At 51.4% G+C, this 18,300-nt stretch overlaps 12 protein-coding genes across 12 annotated transcripts; 5 read left to right on the forward strand and 7 right to left on the reverse strand.

Moving 5' to 3' along the window:
• Positions 1-22: 22 nt before the first annotated feature.
• FZO1 (mitofusin) lies at positions 23-2,449 on the reverse strand (the record flags this gene model as incomplete). The annotated part of the gene is made up of 1 exon (NM_208497.2): positions 23-2,449. One exon carries the CDS (start codon positions 2,447-2,449, stop codon positions 23-25), a length of 2,427 nt encoding a protein of 808 aa, NP_983144.2.
• Positions 2,450-2,718: 269 nt separating this feature from the next.
• SEC62 (Sec63 complex subunit SEC62) lies at positions 2,719-3,453 on the reverse strand (the record flags this gene model as incomplete). The annotated part of the gene is made up of 1 exon (NM_208498.2): positions 2,719-3,453. The coding sequence occupies one exon, from the start codon at positions 3,451-3,453 to the stop codon at positions 2,719-2,721; it is 735 nt and encodes a 244-aa protein (NP_983145.2).
• A 460-nt stretch (positions 3,454-3,913) lies between these two features.
• On the forward strand, positions 3,914-5,320 carry IVY1 (Ivy1p; the record flags this gene model as incomplete). The annotated part of the gene is made up of 1 exon (NM_208499.2): positions 3,914-5,320. The coding sequence occupies one exon, from the start codon at positions 3,914-3,916 to the stop codon at positions 5,318-5,320; it is 1,407 nt and encodes a 468-aa protein (NP_983146.2).
• A 227-nt stretch (positions 5,321-5,547) lies between these two features.
• Positions 5,548-6,594, reverse strand: AGOS_ABR198C (DODA-type extradiol aromatic ring-opening family dioxygenase; the record flags this gene model as incomplete). The annotated part of the gene is made up of 1 exon (NM_208500.1): positions 5,548-6,594. The coding sequence occupies one exon, from the start codon at positions 6,592-6,594 to the stop codon at positions 5,548-5,550; it is 1,047 nt and encodes a 348-aa protein (NP_983147.1).
• A 310-nt stretch (positions 6,595-6,904) lies between these two features.
• COX20 (Cox20p) lies at positions 6,905-7,489 on the reverse strand (the record flags this gene model as incomplete). Its single annotated transcript, NM_208501.1, has 1 exon — positions 6,905-7,489. One exon carries the CDS (start codon positions 7,487-7,489, stop codon positions 6,905-6,907), a length of 585 nt encoding a protein of 194 aa, NP_983148.1.
• A 515-nt stretch (positions 7,490-8,004) lies between these two features.
• Positions 8,005-9,618, forward strand: ACK1 (Ack1p; the record flags this gene model as incomplete). The annotated part of the gene is made up of 1 exon (NM_208502.2): positions 8,005-9,618. One exon carries the CDS (start codon positions 8,005-8,007, stop codon positions 9,616-9,618), a length of 1,614 nt encoding a protein of 537 aa, NP_983149.1.
• A 324-nt stretch (positions 9,619-9,942) lies between these two features.
• On the forward strand, positions 9,943-10,569 carry CGI121 (Cgi121p; the record flags this gene model as incomplete). Its single annotated transcript, NM_208503.2, has 3 exons — positions 9,943-10,201; positions 10,242-10,432; positions 10,483-10,569. 3 exons carry the CDS (start codon positions 9,943-9,945, stop codon positions 10,567-10,569), a joined length of 537 nt encoding a protein of 178 aa, NP_983150.2.
• Positions 10,555-11,511, reverse strand: TFB3 (TFIIH/NER complex subunit TFB3; the record flags this gene model as incomplete). Its single annotated transcript, NM_208504.1, has 1 exon — positions 10,555-11,511. The coding sequence occupies one exon, from the start codon at positions 11,509-11,511 to the stop codon at positions 10,555-10,557; it is 957 nt and encodes a 318-aa protein (NP_983151.1).
• Positions 11,512-11,661: 150 nt separating this feature from the next.
• Positions 11,662-12,741, forward strand: PFA5 (palmitoyltransferase PFA5; the record flags this gene model as incomplete). Its single annotated transcript, NM_208505.2, has 1 exon — positions 11,662-12,741. One exon carries the CDS (start codon positions 11,662-11,664, stop codon positions 12,739-12,741), a length of 1,080 nt encoding a protein of 359 aa, NP_983152.2.
• Positions 12,742-12,891: 150 nt separating this feature from the next.
• AMD1 (AMP deaminase) lies at positions 12,892-15,207 on the reverse strand (the record flags this gene model as incomplete). Its single annotated transcript, NM_208506.2, has 1 exon — positions 12,892-15,207. One exon carries the CDS (start codon positions 15,205-15,207, stop codon positions 12,892-12,894), a length of 2,316 nt encoding a protein of 771 aa, NP_983153.1.
• Positions 15,208-15,355: 148 nt separating this feature from the next.
• THP2 (Thp2p) lies at positions 15,356-16,159 on the reverse strand (the record flags this gene model as incomplete). Its single annotated transcript, NM_208507.2, has 1 exon — positions 15,356-16,159. The coding sequence occupies one exon, from the start codon at positions 16,157-16,159 to the stop codon at positions 15,356-15,358; it is 804 nt and encodes a 267-aa protein (NP_983154.2).
• Positions 16,160-16,346: 187 nt separating this feature from the next.
• Positions 16,347-18,191, forward strand: CDC23 (anaphase promoting complex subunit CDC23; the record flags this gene model as incomplete). The annotated part of the gene is made up of 1 exon (NM_208508.2): positions 16,347-18,191. The coding sequence occupies one exon, from the start codon at positions 16,347-16,349 to the stop codon at positions 18,189-18,191; it is 1,845 nt and encodes a 614-aa protein (NP_983155.2).
• Positions 18,192-18,300: the final 109 nt, after the last annotated feature.

Here is an 18,300-nt window from a genome sequence, read left to right on the forward strand (position 1 = left end):
CGCCAAAGAACCAAGAAGCCCTTTAGTCTACTTCTAAGTTAATTTCTTCAACCATCCCTCTGTGCACAGATGCTCTCTGTGCTAAACGGTGGAAAAAATCGACGCTCAAGGCGTTGTTTTGCATCTTGACCTCAAGCTTCCTTTTCTGTTCTTGTTTCTTGTCGAGAACGAGCTCACAGGACTTAACCACCTCCCGGGTAGGGATTTTTAGGACCTCGCGTACCTCCTTCGAAATGCGGTCAGCGTTGGCATGGATGTAGTCCAGGTCGTGCAACTTCTTTCTGTAGTTGTTAGATAAATTAATTGGAAGGGCACGCGGTAAGTCACTGATGATGTATGCAGCGCCGAGCGCGGAACCCACAAGCAGCAACGAGGTGGAAATCTTACGAAGGGACTGCCAACTGAAAAAGCGCGTTCCGTAGAGTAGAAGGTTGGTGACTAGCTTAACACCACCGTAGGAGTAGACCGCAAGAGCTGGGATGCGTGACGTAAGAAGCAAAGAGGGTGAGGTCCAGTACTTGTTGATGGAGTAAGTGGAGAGGCCTAGGCGGTCCGTGAGCTCGTGTGACTTTACCGGTTCGGTAGAAACGCCAGAATTCCACACCTGAAAACCACATGTGACGTATGAGAGGAAGCCATCCCAGGAGGGTGCCCAGAGATCTTGGACATTGAAAGGCACGCTGAGCTTCTTCCCTAGAGAATGTTTTTTTCTGGAGAACATGAGGTCACTTTGGAATACACGGTCAGACATGAAGTCGTTGCCTAGCTCGTTCTTGGCCAACTCGTTGATTTCGTTCACAACCTGCTGAGTAGAGTTCCTAGCATACAACTCGCTGCTCACAACGCTGGACTTGATCTGGTCGATAATATATTGTCTGGCCCTAAAAATATAGTCATGGATATTTGAAAGGCCATCGTAGCGAGGGAAATCGCTATGAGTAACTTCGAGTGAAGATAAAATGCGTCTTTTGGTGAAGTCGTAAACGTCATTAACAAGTTCGTCAGTCTTCCTGTCGACCGCTTCGGTGAGTTTTGAACAGTGCGTTCTTGTGCCGTTGATGACTGGAGCTAGCTCTTCCAACTCGGACGTTAGCTGGTTTTCTTCTTCCTTATAAACGTGAACGTTCCACAAGGAGATCTTTTCGATATCGTACAACAATTTCATTAGGTACGTCTTAGCGGGCAGCAATTTAGATAGCGACCGCTTCTTCAACACAAAGTTACGCAAGCTGTTTTCCAAGCCATCAAAGTCTGGGTCTGGTTCATGACGATTTTCATTATCATTATCATTATCATCTGGGTCACTACCATCCGGATTTCCATTTGAATCATCAATAAATACACCCTCGCTGGAGATGAAGTGGACAAACTCTGTAGATTGTTTGTAGGTCTCCGGCGAAATCTCTTTAATCTGGTCTAAAATTAATTTCTTGCAACGCTGTTTGTCTTTGATATGGTCGAACTTATTCACAACAAAAAACATTAACTTCTTCTCCTTGGAAGCTGTAGAAATGAACTCTTTCCCTGACAAGGTCAACTGATTTTCGGCATTAACGACAAATATCACCAAATCGATTTCCTCCTGACGCGACATAACCTCAGTCGTCTGCACAGAGTCCATGTTTAGCCCGGGCGAGTCGATCAAAGCGATATCAGCAGTGCCATTTCTCAACAAGCTGGATTCTGCAGGCCGCTGGTCATCGCGTATGTATATCTTTAGAAGCGAGTACTCTGTGTTCTTGTGCACAAGACTGTTAAGCTTCTCAAGTGGGAATACCTGATACGTAGTCTGGTCCAGGATATTATACGCGTCGTAGGCCTCCTTCACAGTTGCTGCGATGGAAACAGGAATGGCATGTACCTGCTCTACGTTCTCGTTCTCGCGGGCCTCAAGTATCTCGCAAAAAACATTCGTGCACGGAAGCTGGTCCTCGGGTAGAAGCCGTTTCCTCAACAAAGCGTTACACAACGTCGACTTGCCCGCGTTGAGGTCGCCCGTGATGAACACCTTCGAAGAGGTGTCCTGCACGCGAACCAGCAACTTCGCAAGATGCTCGAGCGCAGAGGTGGCGCGTGTCTTGAAAATCTGTGCCAACGCCTCCTTGTCAAGCGTCAAGTCATCCTTCCAGTTGCCATCCAACCTCAAGCTCACTTGTAAAATCTGTAGATCATTGTCTGGCACATGCATCGGTCTCTCATCGTTCTCCCGCACCAAATCGCTCACCAGCTCTGATGCCTCCTCGATGCCCTGCATCAACGCTCCCCGATTCTGGTTATAGTTCCACTGTGAGAGGTGTGATGACACAAGCTGTTCGTTCGAGGCCCGCCGCGCTGCTTTGGACCCATGCTCAAGAAATTTGTCCAAATCGTCTCCGTTAAAGCCCGCACCATCACGCCCATACGACAGCTCCCACGGTGCGTCCTTGCCGTTTCGCTTATCTTCGCTCATTGCTCCAACCGTTAGTCACTGTCTTTGAGGCAACCTGCCGTAGTATCCTTGTGTTCGACATGAGCTGGCTTGTGAGTTTAGTAAAACGATCCTCCGTTTCTTTTTATGTAAAAATCTTCGATTGCGTCGATATTAGCCGACGCTAAACCGAGCTCGACCTGCGCAGAAGAGATACTACATAGGTACTTCCATAGATATTAGATATGGCAGAGGCTACATGGAACCACGGACACGCAGACAGGTATCATGCAGGGAAAGTCAGGTGAGCATTACTGTTTTTTCTTCTCCAGCTTGCGCTTGCGGCGTTTCTGCTTCTTGATGTAGCCGTAGCACTCGGTCTCGCCGAAGCCGTAGAGCGGTTTGAAACTGGCGATGACACCGCAGTCCTCGAAGAGATTGGGGAAGATCCAGAAGCCGCCGCGCTCGCTGCAGAACGCCAGCGAGAGCACGTAGATGACAAAGCGCACGAGCGCCAGAGCAGAGAACACTGCGAGCAGGCCTAGCAGGCCCAGAGACAGATAGTACACCACCCGCTTCATGGAGTGCGGCCACAGAGGGTAGCAGACAAACGCCAGGATGCCCACAATCACCCCCACGACTGTCAGGTAGTCCGTGAGCGTCTTCGGGTTGTGTGTCCACACGTAGTACTCGTCCGCATCCAGCGTGGCCTTTGTCGACAGCAGCAGGTGCGGGTAGTCCTTGCTGGGTGCGAGCCCATGCTCGCGGCACTGCGCCGTGTGCAGTTTCGTGCACGGCAGCACCAGCTGCGCCTTGATCAGCGACACAAACACGTCGCGCGCGTCCTCTTCGGACCGCACCGGCGGGTACTTTTCTGGCTCCCGCTCGCTCTTGGCACGGTACTCATCCGAATTCAGCGCGCGCACGAACCGCTTAAACCGGAAGAACTCCATATGTCTCGACTGAAACATGCCCTGTCTCTGCTTCAGCTCCTTGTGATGGCGCAGCAGCGTCGCCACCCACAGCGGGGACTCGGGGTCCGACATCCTGTATCTTCTGCTTCTTCAGGGCCTCAGCACGGTGCTCTGCGTCGCGTTGTGGGCAGTATCCGCAAGGGCCAGCTGTTTGTTTAGCATGTTCTCGCAGTTACACAGCGAAGTGGCGAACAGGAGATACGCTGGGCCGGGTAACCGCAAAGCTGTCCGGCCCTGAGCACCAGCCACAGGGAGGCTGCCGCCCATGTCCGTGACCACCCGGCTTCTGGCGCGATTTGCAGAGCTGCGGGTCTGCTAGGCTCGCAGCAGCGGGCGTGCTGGTATGTCACGTGATTTTGCGGGCACGTGAATATCACCTGCCAGCATATATAAAGGGTCGCTCTTCTCTTGGTATATTACTGGATTCAGCTGAGTGGCCCGCCGCTCTCAGCACGTACACAAACTGTAATCGCTCGCGGCGAGGTTACAAGTGGATCGCAGTGTCTGGCAGGATCGCCATAAGCAAGCAGGGATGGGATCGCCTACCCGGTACGCGCCTCACCTCTCAGAGTTCTACTCGATTGTCAACCAGGATGCACAGGACGGACGGCAAGCGGCGCTGCCGCAGGATGACACAGGGCACGAGCAGGCACTGGGGCTCAACAAGCAGGCCAACCGGTCGGATGTGAGGCGGTCGATGTCGCTGGCTGAATCGGCCGATAGCTTTGCGCAGCTGCGGCGGCCGTCGTCGATACGGTCGACCACGACGTCTATAACGGACCTGCAGACGTTGATAACCAAAAAGGACATGGTGCAGACGCATGACGCAATGACCCAGCTTGTGCGAGAGATGAGCGAGTATGCATTGAGTCTTGTGAGCAACGCAACCAAGGCCAGCAGCGTGGCGTTCGCGCTGGAGAACATGGCGCACCTGAAGGGGTGCAACGACGGGTCGGCGGACAAGTTTTTGAACGCAAGCGGCGTGTTCCACCTGCTGTCGAACCACGACCGGATCATCGCTAATCTCGTGACCGAGACGCTCGCGCCGTCGCTGCGGGACCGAATCGGCGCCTTCGGGGCCAGTTTCAAGACGAGCGAACTCTCCTTCAAGAAACGGCTCAAGGAGGAGACGTTCAAGCTGAAGCTGCAGGAGGGCTACAACATCAAGTTATCGAAGCGGAAGAACCGCAACCTCTTTTCTTATCGCGAAAATCTCATGAATATGCAACAGCAGCTCGATTCCATCGAGGCGTTGAAGCACGATTATTACCAGGAGTCATACGATCTGGTCGAGGCGTTTTGCCAAGAGGTGCTTAAGGACATCGCTACGCTAACCAGGGCCCAGGTCGAGATCAGTGAGAATTTGGCGCGCAAGGGGTGGTCCGGTGGTGGCCTCGACGACTTGATCGTGAGCGCAGATGATCCATTCAGCAAGAACAGAAGTGAGGAGGAAGAATCGTACCAGGAGACCCAGGATAGCCTGGAGGGGTACACCGGCGGCGTGGATAGCCCGGAGCCCCACCGAAGCGCGACGCCCGTGACAGGGGGCACTGGTGCCGGCAGCAACAAAAACGAAGACACGATTCGGAGCGCATCGATGGGAACAAACGACAGGATTTCGGACCGGCACGCGTCGCCCGTACCCTCCACAGGAACGATCACTGTCGCGCATTCAAGTCCCACAGATATCAACTATGTAGGATTCCACAGGAATCACTCGGACGCATCTGTCATGGTTGACTATTCTTTTTCGCTTCCGCTAGCAGGATCTAAAAACCATATACATGAGATTAAAAGTTCCTCCGGAACACAGCAGAATTATACAAGTGAAGCCGACTCTCCGAGATCACCCGTACCCGACAATACCTCAGAGGATATCCTTGAAGCTGTATCAGCTGCGAGCAATTTGAACATAAGACATGTAGGTAACGACGACTAAATGCCGGCATATAAAATGTCATTTTCTTTATGCAAGACATTGTTGTACTTTATTCACTTCATATGTAACAGTATCAGTAGCCATGATACAGTCAGGTAAGCCACATATGTGTATAGATATCTACCTATATAAGAGACAGTGACTATAGAATTGGTTTGAGTTCCACTACCGATGCTTCCGGAGTAGGCACCGAATGTTTATTTTTGCCCGTCAATATCGAACCGAATTTATGAGTAGGTACCATACTGGTATATAGACCACCCCAATGAAGGTGCATCGTTTTGATAAAGCTCTCTGATCGTGTATTTGTCAGGCCCATCCAAGCCCTCCCCCGCACCCAAACCCACTATGATGGGCAAGAAGTGCTCCAACGTCGGATGGGCAGCCTGCAACAGTTCTCGTCCCTCCGCGCTCGAGAAGAGACGAAGTAGTCTGCCGAATTTACAGGCGTTGGGCGGCGTGGTTAGCAGGACGTTGGACAGTGCCCAGTGAAAGGCAGATGAGCGCGAGTGGCTTTTTGCGATGGCAGATCCGCAGAAGAGATCTCTCAGGTTGTGCACAGCCATGCCAGACGTTATTATCAACCCGCCGAGGTCGCGGTACCTGGACAGGAGGCGCCCGAGCGCATACTGGTCCCGCAGGTCGTTTCCCGCCGCCAGTGATATTTGGACCAGCGGTACCGGGACATCCCAATCGTCATCCACGCACTTCGAAGCGGAGAACGCAACTTTTAGGGGGACCCAAACGCCATGGTCTATGCCGCGTTCTGTGAGCACAGCGCATAGCGGGCTGCGTACGTGGTTGATGGTGTCCGCGATGTCGGTAGCTAGAGCCATGCTTGATTTGCTATGGAACTCCTCCTCGTACATCCGGGTCGAGAACCCATAAAAATCGTATATCAATTCGTTCTCCAACGGGTGCCCTTTAGTTACGTCCGATTCGCCGTCTTGGAAGGGGACGCTGCCCTGCTGCTGCCATAATCTCAGCGCCGTGGGTATGGCGATCTTCACAGTTCCAGGCTTGTTGGACTGCCAGTGTGCCGAGACAACCAGAATAAAATTGGGTTTGATAACCTCTCGGATATATTTGCCCAGATTTTGCGTGGCCCGGTAGGCGCCAGGATCGGCACAGAACTTCTCATCGGGATACATAAAGGTGGGAGCACCGTGAGATATAAAGAACACGGGCATACGAGGCTTCACAGTGGAGAACAGACTATGTAGCGAATCAGAGCGCATAGAATCGGATCCTGGAACCCAGCCGCGATAGGCCATGTAGGAATTGTTCACGTTTACTAAATTCCTGAGGCTGGTCACAGAGAACCGCACCAAATGGTCACTTTAATAGTGTCCAGGGTGCCGTTAACATGCAGAAGCCCCCAAACATCTATTACAAACTATATGCTAAGCGTATATCAGATCAATAAGTTTTAGTCATGAGGGGACGCAGATTTTAAGGGTACTAAACTGCCGCAGGTGACAATACGCCCACATGCTCGCAGCAGGCTCTGAAAAGCTACCAGGCCGACAAGCCATCCTCGTTTGCCGTGCCCTGTTGTCACGGCAACTGGCTGCTCGATGTAGGCTACCAGAAACGATACCACGGCTTCTTCGGAGGGAGCTCAGACGCCTGGCTGACGGCACCGGCCTTCTGCGCGTTGTCGGGCTTCCGCAACATCGGCGCCTCTTTTGCAGCAACCGTCTGGCGCGCCATCTCCGCGACCTGGAAGCTCCGCCGACGCTGCATGCGGCATTGCTCCCACCCCACAATGGAGCCGAGCAACAGGCCGCCAACCCCCCAGTTTGCCGCCCGCACGGGGTTCTTGTGGAACAAGAAGGTGACCGAGCCGGCCACCACCATGGCCGAGAAGCCCGCCATGCCTGCGTCGCGGAAACACGGTATCCCGGCCATGCGTTCAAGAGAAAAATCCTCCCATCGAACGGTTTTCCATGCATCCGCCAACGTGGCGCGCTCCCGCTGCACTGCTTGTTGGCTGGCACTGGACTGTGTGTCGAACCGAGGCCGCGTATCTTCCAGTAGCAGCCTCTGTCCAGGCGTATAATTGGTAGGTAGTGGTTCCGCAGGCCTCTGCTGCACAGGGGCTGCGGCTACTTGATCCTGCTCTGGAACCCCAGGCTTATTGTTTCTGGAAAAGGGCCACCACGCCATGATTCTTAACTGCTTGCATTCCCAGCTGTTGTGTTATGTGAATCGGGAAGACGCTATCATCTCATCAGCTGTTGAGGGAAATTTTTAATACCCCCCCTCGGGTGGCCTCGAACACGCGATACACTCGGTGACCGAAGGCAAGTTTGCAATTAAACCACCGGTACTCAAAAAAGTAATGACTTACCAAGTCGAACAGCGGACCGTCCGACATGGCATTAGCGATCATACACGCATGTACTCATGGCGCAATAGTCACGGCTTGGCTGAGTGAACAAGCGTACTAGTTCATTATACGGCTCCAGCCACTTGTACTCGTTAACACTGACGTCGAAGTGAGCCGTAGTGTTTTGGGAACCGAAGGCTATAAGTTGACCCGCAAAAAGTGGACGGCTCTCCGAGGCATCAATCCTCGGTCTTTTAACAGCACAGACTAAACGTGAAGGGTTGAACGGCCCACTCGCAATAGAGCATTCCTTCTCGCCTCAATATTCAAGGTACATAATAGGTGGTCGGTAATGGCTATGGGTCGCGAACAGCTATACGATGGACATATCAATATGTACCCCCACACAGAACAGCAATCTAAACGGAAATCGGTAGTATTCAACGGAAAAGGCGAGGTAGTGAATGACGGGGGGTATGCGCCGTACCCAGTAGAAGAGATGCCGGTGCGGATGGGGACCGGGTTTCTGCCTCCCCAGCGGCCTGCATTGGAGAGCAGGACGGGTAGCATGGACAGCGGCGTACTGAAGCCGTCCATCTACCTGCAGCCGGGACAGCATAAAAGCAGCCCGGGCTTGCCCACAGAAAACCGCCCCACCACATGGTATGCGTCGCCTACCAAGAGCAGCCTAGATGGCGGGTCTCCGTCGTCGACGGCGTCACGGGAGCGTGCACACAAGGCAAGGAACAGACCCTTGCCGGAGTTCAGCAAGGATGCGCTCTACTTTTACAAGATATTTGAGAAGACGATAAGCGACTCCGGGACATTCACACCGTCGGTGCAGATGAAGTGGTGCGAGACATTGTTGGAGTACGCATTCAAGCCCGACTTCATTGCACACTACAGCATTAATGCCGAGAAGCTGAAGCGTGAACTGACCCCTGAAGAACAGCAGAAAAACAAGACGACACTACTGGAGCACGCGCTAAAGGTGCTCAGTAAGCTGATGAGGATGAAGTATGCCCCAGCATTGTATCTAATGGGCACGCTATACTCGCAACAGCCATACCTGCGCGTTGATCACGATGGGATTGTTTCCAAGAACGACCAAAAGGCTCTAGAGTACTACAAGTCCGCTGCCAAGCTAAAAAATGCTGATGGGTGCTACAGAGCTGGAGTGTCGTACGAATATAACCGAGGGATGCCTGCAAATATCAGTCGCAGGGATCGGCTTTTGACTGCGGTGTCCTTTTATGAGAAGGGTGCTGCATGCGCTGATGCGTCTTCCGGACAGAGCAGTAGCATGTATAAGTTGGGTATGTTCCAACTGAATGGCCTGGTGGATGATGACACAGGTGAAATTATTGTTGAACAGGATGTCATTTCTGCTATACGATGGTTCGAGCGGGCTGCTGCACACGACAAGACCGTCTCTCCCCAGGCGTTATACGAACTCGCAAAGATCTATGAATTTGATTGTTTGCATCCACAGCTGCAGCAGGCTGTCAAGTTGCAGCACGTTCCACAAGATACCCTAAAGGCTCTAGACCTTTACATCAGATGTGCCATTAAATTTAATTATCCGCTTGCTCAGTGGAAGCTGGGACACTGCTACGAGTACGCTGAATTACACTTGCCGTATAGCCCTGAGAAATCCATCGTGTGGTACTTGAAGGCTGCAAACGCAGCACCAAAGGGAAATGCCATGGCTATGCTCGCTTTGAGTGGTTGGTACCTAACTGGTGTCAAGGGCGTGCTGGAACCCAACGCTTCAGAATCTTACAAATGGGCGTATAAAGCATCCATTGCTTCCGAAGGCCGGCTACCGAAAGCGGAGTATGCCTTGGGCTTCTATACGGAGCACGCGGTCGGCTGTCATCCCGACATGCACAGGGCGATGGACCATTATAGACGTGCAGCAGAACTAGGCCATCAAAAAGCTGTGGAACGTTTAAGTAATATCTAATCTGGGATCAGAAGAACTGCCTGTATAATTGTAATGACTATTTCCTACATAGCTCCTGTGACTAATTTAATATAGCTTCATGAGCTCCTTTTATCAAAGAAACAGTCTCGAATTATTTGTTCAAGCAATCCACTCCACTTGAATATGCGCGTTACCGTTTCCAGGCTGCTTTATAAACGACAGCCTATTGCATCCTTCTTGTAGGTTCGTTATGTCTTGGAAACTAACCTTCTTTATTCATTTTTCACCGACTGGGCATCTCTGTATTGTACTTGATCCAGACAGATATCTGCTCTACAGACCCCACCCTCAACATAGCACCTGATGCTCACGACGACAATCCCACAGTTTCCTGATACAAAGCTGTATATCAGCCTTTTCAGAAACGTTTCTAACGCGCCGGAAATTGTTGACAGCCTTGCAGAACTTCCGTACAGCATCATCGATGCCAGAACATTGCTATCAAGGGAGCAGCTGCTCAGTGCAGTTTACAGAGCTATGCTCGAGAAGCACTGCAACAAGTTGCGGACCAGAAACCTGCATACGGAAGTTCTTTTGTGCCTCTCTCCTACATCAAACGTAAGTATACACAACCCTTGGGACTAGCAGCTCAACGCTAACAGTGTCGCAGATCGGAGATGCTATGAAACGGTTCGGCATCAAAAAGGATAGTACCAGTGTGGTTCTTGTGAAGGCCGTAACCGGGGACGAAACTTTCGATCCCAAGGGGTTTTCAGAGGTTATCCGCGGCGAAGAGCTGGAATTTAGCGATACGGCCCTGCGCGAGAGCGCCGATATCGACACCATAAGAGAGGTATGTTTACAAGTCAGTCCGCATGAGCGCGTATACTAACAAATATGCAGAATTACAAGTTGAAGTGCTTCGAATGTGAGCGTTTGGAAGAGCTCTCGGCCGCTCTAGTGCATGCTATCCAACTAAGAGGGCTGTAACTCATCCTGTATGATACAGCCGAGGCCCATGAACGCTTCTGTCAGCACACGATTATATACATATTCAGCTCTGAATCCTGATGCAATATACTCCTTCTTCGTCTGTAGCTCCTTGACGACAGGGTCGTGGTAACTCTCTTCGTCTATCACGTAGCGCTTGTGGCGGTCGCGGTCGCCGTTGAAAGGTGTGAACGGGACGTGCTCCTGTTTCTTCATACGCCCATTGGATATCGTCATGTAGGGGTTGTTTCGCAGCACCTTGTTCAGCTCTTCGAGCTTGCGGCGCGCGGACGACTTCTTCAGTTTGACCGTCTTTTTAACGTTCTCGATCACTTGCTCCGCGTCTTCACTCGTGGTGAGCTGGTTAACAATTTCCCATTTAACCCATTCGCGGTTGGCACGCTCCTCATCCTCTATCTGCTTCTCCAGCTGCCGCTTTTTCAGCTTGATCTCCTTCTCGAACTTCTGCCGCTGCTCGAAGTTTTCCAGTGTCTGTTTATTACGCTCCATGTTCGCCAGGATCAGCTGCTTGTTGAGCTCCTCGTAAGTCCGTAGTTTCTCTTCGTTTTTGGCAACATCAATCCCGTTGTCTAGCCCATAGACGATGTCCTCCACCTCCTCCAGATATTGGTCGTACGCTGCGGTGTCTCCATCGAAATCTTCAATCGTCTTGTTGAACACATTAAACACCCGTTTACGGATATCCACCTCCCGTTCGACATCCACGTCCGCGAATATCTGTGTTTTGAACTTGTTCTTCCGTAGAATCTTATCACAGCCCTCATAGGGACACTGCGCAGGTCCGAGACTGAATATACGGTCTACGCAGGACTCGCATATCTTGTGATAGCACTCCGGGTTCACCAGAAACTTCATATCCGGTGACAAATACCGATCTGTCTTACATATAGGACACATGTCCTTCTTCTCGTCGTCATCCATAGTCGCGGCGGGAAGCTGATGTGTGTACCTTGGTCGGAGCTGATGTTGCCCTGGGTTTGTATTTGTAGAGACTTTCGCGGGAACACTAACGTTTTGCTTTAACTAAAACAAGGCTGACTTCCCACCGTACCAGGAGGGCACGTGAGAAGCATGTGGCAGTGCAAGAACAAGTCAAGATGGTGGTATAGTCTGGTACCAATACTGTGCATATGTATAATGTGCTATGGGGCTATAGCGTATAGTTACTCTTTCTGTTACGTGGAAGTTTGGACGCACCTGGGAATGAAAGCGGCAGCCATAGGTATGACATGCTTACATTTGATAATAGTTATTCTGCTTTGGATTATATGGGCGCAGATAATCATGATGGGCCCTGGACGGCAGCCGCGTGTGGCCCCATTCATGATTTTGCCAGAGATGGCTGACGCCGGGGAGCGTGCGAAGGAAGGGGCTGCGACGTCGGTGCTCCCGCCAGACGTCTACCAGTGCGATACGCAGGGCTACCCCGTATGGTGTAGCGTCTGCCAAAGTCTAAAGGGGCTTCGCACGCATCACTCGGTGCATCTGGGGTTCTGTGTTCCCCGGCTGGACCATTACTGCGTTTGGCTGGGAACTGTTATTGGCCGGAGGAACTACCGGCTATTCAACCAGTTTCTCATGTGCTTTCTTATGCATGCGTTGATTATCTTCGTCTCAGTGGTCAGTCTGCAGAGACGTATTGCTTCCAGCGCACGCATGCGCGGGGAAAGGGAGGATCCAAATGTGTTGGTGGTATTATCACTGAGCTGTCTAGTGTTATTAATGGTTGGCGCTCTCTTCATATCATTTTTGAATTATATGGCAAACAATCAGACGACTATAGAAAAGTTGTACACACCGAAAAGACAGCCACGCACGATGTGTTTCTGCGTGTACAATCCGGCAGACCAATATCGTTATGTGGTGAAAAGCTTACCTCATGAAAATTGGAATATGTGGGATAAGGGTAGCGCATATGCTAACTACAAGGATTTTCTGGGTTCTAGTATATGGAGGTGGTTTATTCCCATCGGCAGTAACATCCCAGAGTTCCAGACTTCTGCATGGGAAGACGACTACAATGCTATTCTAGGGCCATATAAAGAAGAGCTAGGGAGCCACTACAGGGACATACTGATGCAGCGCATCGAACAAGGAAAATACGTTACACGTTTGCGTGTTTACGGGGACAAATTCAGAGAAGGACTTTAATAGACACTACACGGGGCGTATATAACAAGCAAAGCAGTTCCATTTTAGGTGAGGTAAATTTTTTACATAGGGTGTCCAACCTTCGGCAAGTCCGCTGGTGCGACTTTCGTTGGCAGAAATTGCACGTTCTGTATGATGCGTTTGTAAGTATCATTTTGCGTAATGTTCAACCAACTCCAATTCGGTAGATAGCGTCTCATATCTATAATTGATTCTGATGTTTGGGACATTGGTTTTCTCAACATCGTTACCATCAATACCGGCCTTCTCAAAATCTTTACCTATCCAGTGACGCTTGATCTGAGCCTCCCAACCACTCTGGAGTACCGAGTTGCGCGCAAGCTCGCACATGTCGACATTGGAGAGTTTGTAGATCTGCGCGGCGACAGAATACTCCTCAATAAGCGGCTCTCTAGTGTAAGAAAACTGCAAGGGGTCATCTGTAGACAAGGAAACGTTCAAACCCCTTCTAAAGTAGTATGGGAACGGATTCTTGTCGTACGTCAAAAACAAAGCGTTGTTTGACAACGGAGACATGGCAATTCCGATTTGATCCAGGTAGTATAGGTACTGAACGAAGGGCAACTTTCTGAGCAAGATACCATGAGATATACCTTGTGACAGGAGATAAGCTGAAATCAAGTGTTCGGGATCACCTGCTTCGCCACAATGTGGACGCAAGACCAACGTATTGAAGCCGCGTCTGCTTCTCCATTGGTTTAGGTAGGACATATTGGAGTAGAGGTAGTAGAGGTAATATGAGTAAGGAGGGTTCTGAGACGACTCCCATAAAGAAGACTTCGGGAACTTCCTATGGAAACGCCTATCGATCTTGGACTCATCGTCCACAGAATCAAACCCAATCACCCTTTGCAAAAAGATATGCAGTTTTGGGTGCGACTGTGGGTTTTTGGTGACTTCAAACAAAGGCTGGAACAGGTTGACTAGGATATCGTTAAAGGTCTTGACGGTACCTGTTTTCTTGTAAATATCGTACAATCTTGGAACTTGGATCAACCACCGAACATTGTGGGATAAAATCTTGTTGTCAATAACCCAAGCAGCCAGTTTGTCCCACTCATCAATGGAACGACCATAGATCGAAATTCTATATTCGCAGTTTTGGTATTTCGAGTTTTCCAAGTCTGAAATCACTTGCTTGGTAATGGCAGCCAAATACGAACCCTTGATATAATTGTCTGTCTTTAGGAATATCTCTCTAAGACGGGATTCACCGATAGGGTTGTACTTCAGATTGAATTTGTCAAACCGGTGGAAAGTATCCTTGTGCGCGTGCATATCCAAAGTATCGATAGACAAATCATACCCGGTTAATTTCAACGACTGAAAGACTTCGGACAACGTTAGTACCTTCCCGTCTCTGAAGATTACTTCTTCGTTGGCGGCAGTGCGTAGCTTGTACTTAATAAAACGCAAAAGATGCTTCTGGTTCATACAAGCGGAGTGGTGAACGTGAGTGTCGACCTTCCGCACATTGTAAAAGTCTCTATGCGGGTTCTTCTTGGAAATCGCCGTCTCCTGATACTCGTTAAGCAAACTGTACAAATTCCAGCGCGCTTCTAAGTACTGCAAGCGCCGAAAGGCGAACGACTTCGCTGGACCGTCCGAGGAAATGGCGACCAGTTTCTCCAAGTCCACGTAATAGTCGCGCAGACTTGGGACATCGGCAATCAGTTGCGGTTCGCCGTCTTCGGTAGCACGGTGAACAGCAAAGACGTCGTCAGAGTTGGCCGTGAACTCCCACTCCGTATCCTCACCGGGGATTTCACACTGGGTAAAGTCGAAAACCTCGCAGTCGGGTTGGTTGGTCACCTTCAGAACTGTCTTGGTCTCAGAGTTGTACGAAGGCTTGGGAGGAGGAGGGTAGATCTCCCACTCCTGCCGGTTCTTGGGGTTTTGCCCGTGGCGCTGCATTGACAGTCCCTGGTACCGCGCGCGCAGATTCCGGCACTCCTGTACCTTCGTATACAGCTCCACAAGCTCCTGGGATGGCGCACCAAAGTACTGCGGAAGGTCTCCAGCCACCTGCCCCATCTTGTACGACGTCTGGTCGTCTTCTGGCGCATGCGATTTCCCCAGAAATTTCATCGACGGTGGCTCCGGCAACGAAGCCTGGGCAGACGCGGATAGCCTCCTTTCAGCGGCGCCACCTTCCGCCTGAAAGCGCGACGGTTGCGGCGACTGCGTGATATGGGGCGCAAGACCCTGTTCCAACGCGTTCATCTTGGTGCTATGCTCCAACATCAACTTTTCCTCGTGGTATGAGAAGTTTGTATTCACAGAGTGAACCTCCACCCCGTCATATTCCGGCGAGCTCCTGCGACTGATATCCTCATCCTCCGTAGAACCTGCCGAGTGCTTGTGCATATCGCGGGGATTTCCATCAACCGGTGATTCCAAATGAGGCGCTAAGCACTCCTTCTCGTATCCTTGACCTTCCATCATGCCTGCAGCTGTCACTGATCTCTTTTCGGATCATGCTAGGGACTGGTGTAATAGAGTATGTGCCATCGCTCATCGAGAATGGTGTGCCGTTGAAGCATCGCGCTACACGAAGCCGCATCTGCAGTCCAAGATTAATAAATATAAAGCGTTACGTAGGTTGGATCGTGGAGCTGCTAGGAGCTGCTGGATCCGGGGCGGCGACCTTCTGTGTGATCGTAGCCTTCGTTGTATCCACGGAGCGAAGGAGGCTGCGCAGTGAGGACGGAGCGTCGCCGAACAGAGTGCCCTCCAGGCTCTCCCACTTTTGGCTCCAGGAGGAGACATCGCGTGTCAGTTGGCGCAGGCTGTCAGCCAGCAGATACTTGTTCTCTAACAGGTAGCGCGCGCGGGTCGCCTTGATGTCGTCGAGGTAGCGGAGTAGCTCGGCGCGCAACTCAGCGGCCGCAGGAGCATCAGGGCCCGCGTCGTAGGCCGCCAGCGCCGCAACAAGTTCTGGCGGCGGCCCCTCGCGGTTAACGGTGACGTGCTCGCTGCCGCGGCGGCCCAGGGGATACGCGAGCTCCACGGACAGCTGGTTGACCAGCTGCAGGTGCTGCAGCCACGTCATCTGGAGCTCACGAACGCGCGCAACCAAGCCGAGAACGTTGCCGGCGCTGTTATCCCCCGCCGAAGCGTGCAGCTTGCTCTTCGCCACGTCTGAGGCCGGTCCGATTTTGGCGCGGGTTGCGTAGGCCTCGACGCAGTTCACGTTGTTGACTCGCAGCATGACCAGAGAGCGTAGAAGCGGCTCGCTCTGGGCCTTGAGCGCGTGCAGCGCAGCGACCTGTTCCTCTTTATGTTGTTCTGGCGCAGCCAGCGTCTCGAGAGCGTCCAGGACTCCCATCGCATTGCGGTAGTTCTCGTCCAGCTGCCCCTGCTGCTCGCTCAGCAGGTCCATGTATCGCGTAGTCATTCCTCTGCTATTAGAGCCTGTAAGCTGCCCTCCCGTGTCGTTTAGATGTCGCAAACGGTCGGTTGCGGCGGCTTGGCCCTTTCCTTGTCGTTGGCATGAGGCCCTACTAAATTTTTGTGTTAAAACTACTGTTTATACAGGCGAAGAGATCAACATCAACAACCAGAGAACAACCGCGGGAAACACCATGGAGCCGTTGATCGAGATACGAAGCAGATTGAGGAAGTCGAGCCAGGATCTTTTACAGTTGAAGTTGTATCAGAGCGCGCGATGGTCTTCGGAAGCGCTGATAGGAATGTGTGAGGGAGGGGTAGAAGACACGACGGCGGATGAGGGATCACCGCTGCGGAACCGGCGTGGCAAGGGCGACACAGGGATACAGGTATCTATGGACAGTGAACCGTTCGGTGAGAGGCAATACGATTTGTTTCTCCTTGCGTCGAGCTTGTTTGACTGCAAAGAGTACGACCGATGTGCGTACTTCCTCCGGAACGAGAAGCATCCGCGGTTGAAGTTCCTCCGGCTCTATAGCCGGTTCATGTCATGGGACAAGAAGACGCAGGAGTCGAGCTCCGATGTGCTCACGAAGCCGGCGGACATTGCGCAGAAGGACCCAGGGGTTGGTACGAACGTCGTGGACTGGATCGACGAGCGCAACGTGGACACACGCAAGGAGGCGAACATTCAGTCGCAGATGGTGGTTGACTTGGGGACTGGAGAGAAGATCAGCATCACTTTGATTTTGCGGGAGCTAGAGCTATACCTTGTGGAGCAGCTGGCGAACTCCAAGGAGCCCGCGGACGTGGGCTATGCATTGTTATATTATCTCCGCGGTATCTTGGAGAAGAAACAGGGCCTAGCGAGTGAGGCGATAAAATCCTTCGTGAGGTCTCTGGAGTTGTACCCTTACAACTGGACGTGTTGGTGCGAGTTGGCGACGTGCATTACGCGCACGGACGAGTCTCTTCTACTTGTCAAGCATCTCCGGGACTTGTTCCCAGCCAATGGTGAGCGCGGAGACAACGCAGTGATGTTGCGTTTCTTCAAGATTTCGATTTTCAAAGACTTTGGAGGCGACTTTGACCACTTCATGGACGAGCTAGACTATCTCATGGGTCTTTTCCCCAACTTCTCCTTCTTGAAATCCGAGCTTGCCTTATTGAACTACCACTACATGGATTATGTGAACGCAGAGCTTATCTTTGACGAAATAGTCAAGCTAGACCCCTACCGTTTGGATGACTTGGACATATACTCGAATATTCTTTACGTTATCCAGAAGCCCCATAAATTAGCATATTTGTCGCAGTTCGCGGCGGATCTCGACGCTTACCGCCCAGAAACGTGTTGTATTATAGCGAACTACTTTAGTGCTAAGCAGCAGCACGAAAAAGCAATCATGTACTTCCGACGTGCGCTTACTCTCAACAAGACGTGCACCAACGCATGGACTCTAATGGGCCACGAGTTTGTGGAAATGAAAAACTCGCACGCTGCCATCGAATGCTACCGCCGTGCGGTAGATATCAATCCCTGCGACTTCAAAGCGTGGTACGGCTTGGGCCAGGCGTACGAGGTCTTGGACCGCCATCTGTACGCCCTCTACTACCTCCAAAAGGCATGCTCACTCAAACCCCTAGATAAGCGCATGTGGCAGGCGCTAGCAAACTGCTACGACAAGTTAGACAGGCCCAATCAGGCCATTAAGTGTTTTCAGCGAGCATCACAGCTCTCCAACGACCAGGATATCACCATATTGTATTATCTCGCTACTCTGTATGAGCGAGTCCAGGATGCCATCTCGTGCAAGAATTACATGTTGAAATGCATTGAGGTAGAAAGTGCCAACCAAGGAATAATACTGGATGAATGTGCCAAGGCGCGCCTCTGGCTAGCTCGCCATGAGGTAAAGCATCGGAATTTCCCCGCCGCATATAATTATGCAAGTGGTGTCACACACGGCACATCACAGGAAATAGAGGCGGCAAGAGTTATTGCCAGGGAATGCAGGAAACGAATGGAATATCAATAGAGGTAGCTTTAAAAGTAAATAGAAAGAGTTTAGGATGAATACTAGTGGTTACTCATTTACTAACTATATATGTGGTGTACTTTGCATGATATAGGTTTGATGAGGTAAG

This window comes from Eremothecium gossypii, chromosome II, assembly GCF_000091025.4.
Source record: "Eremothecium gossypii ATCC 10895 chromosome II, complete sequence".
Taxonomy (NCBI): Eukaryota; Fungi; Ascomycota; class Saccharomycetes; order Saccharomycetales; family Saccharomycetaceae; genus Eremothecium; species Eremothecium gossypii.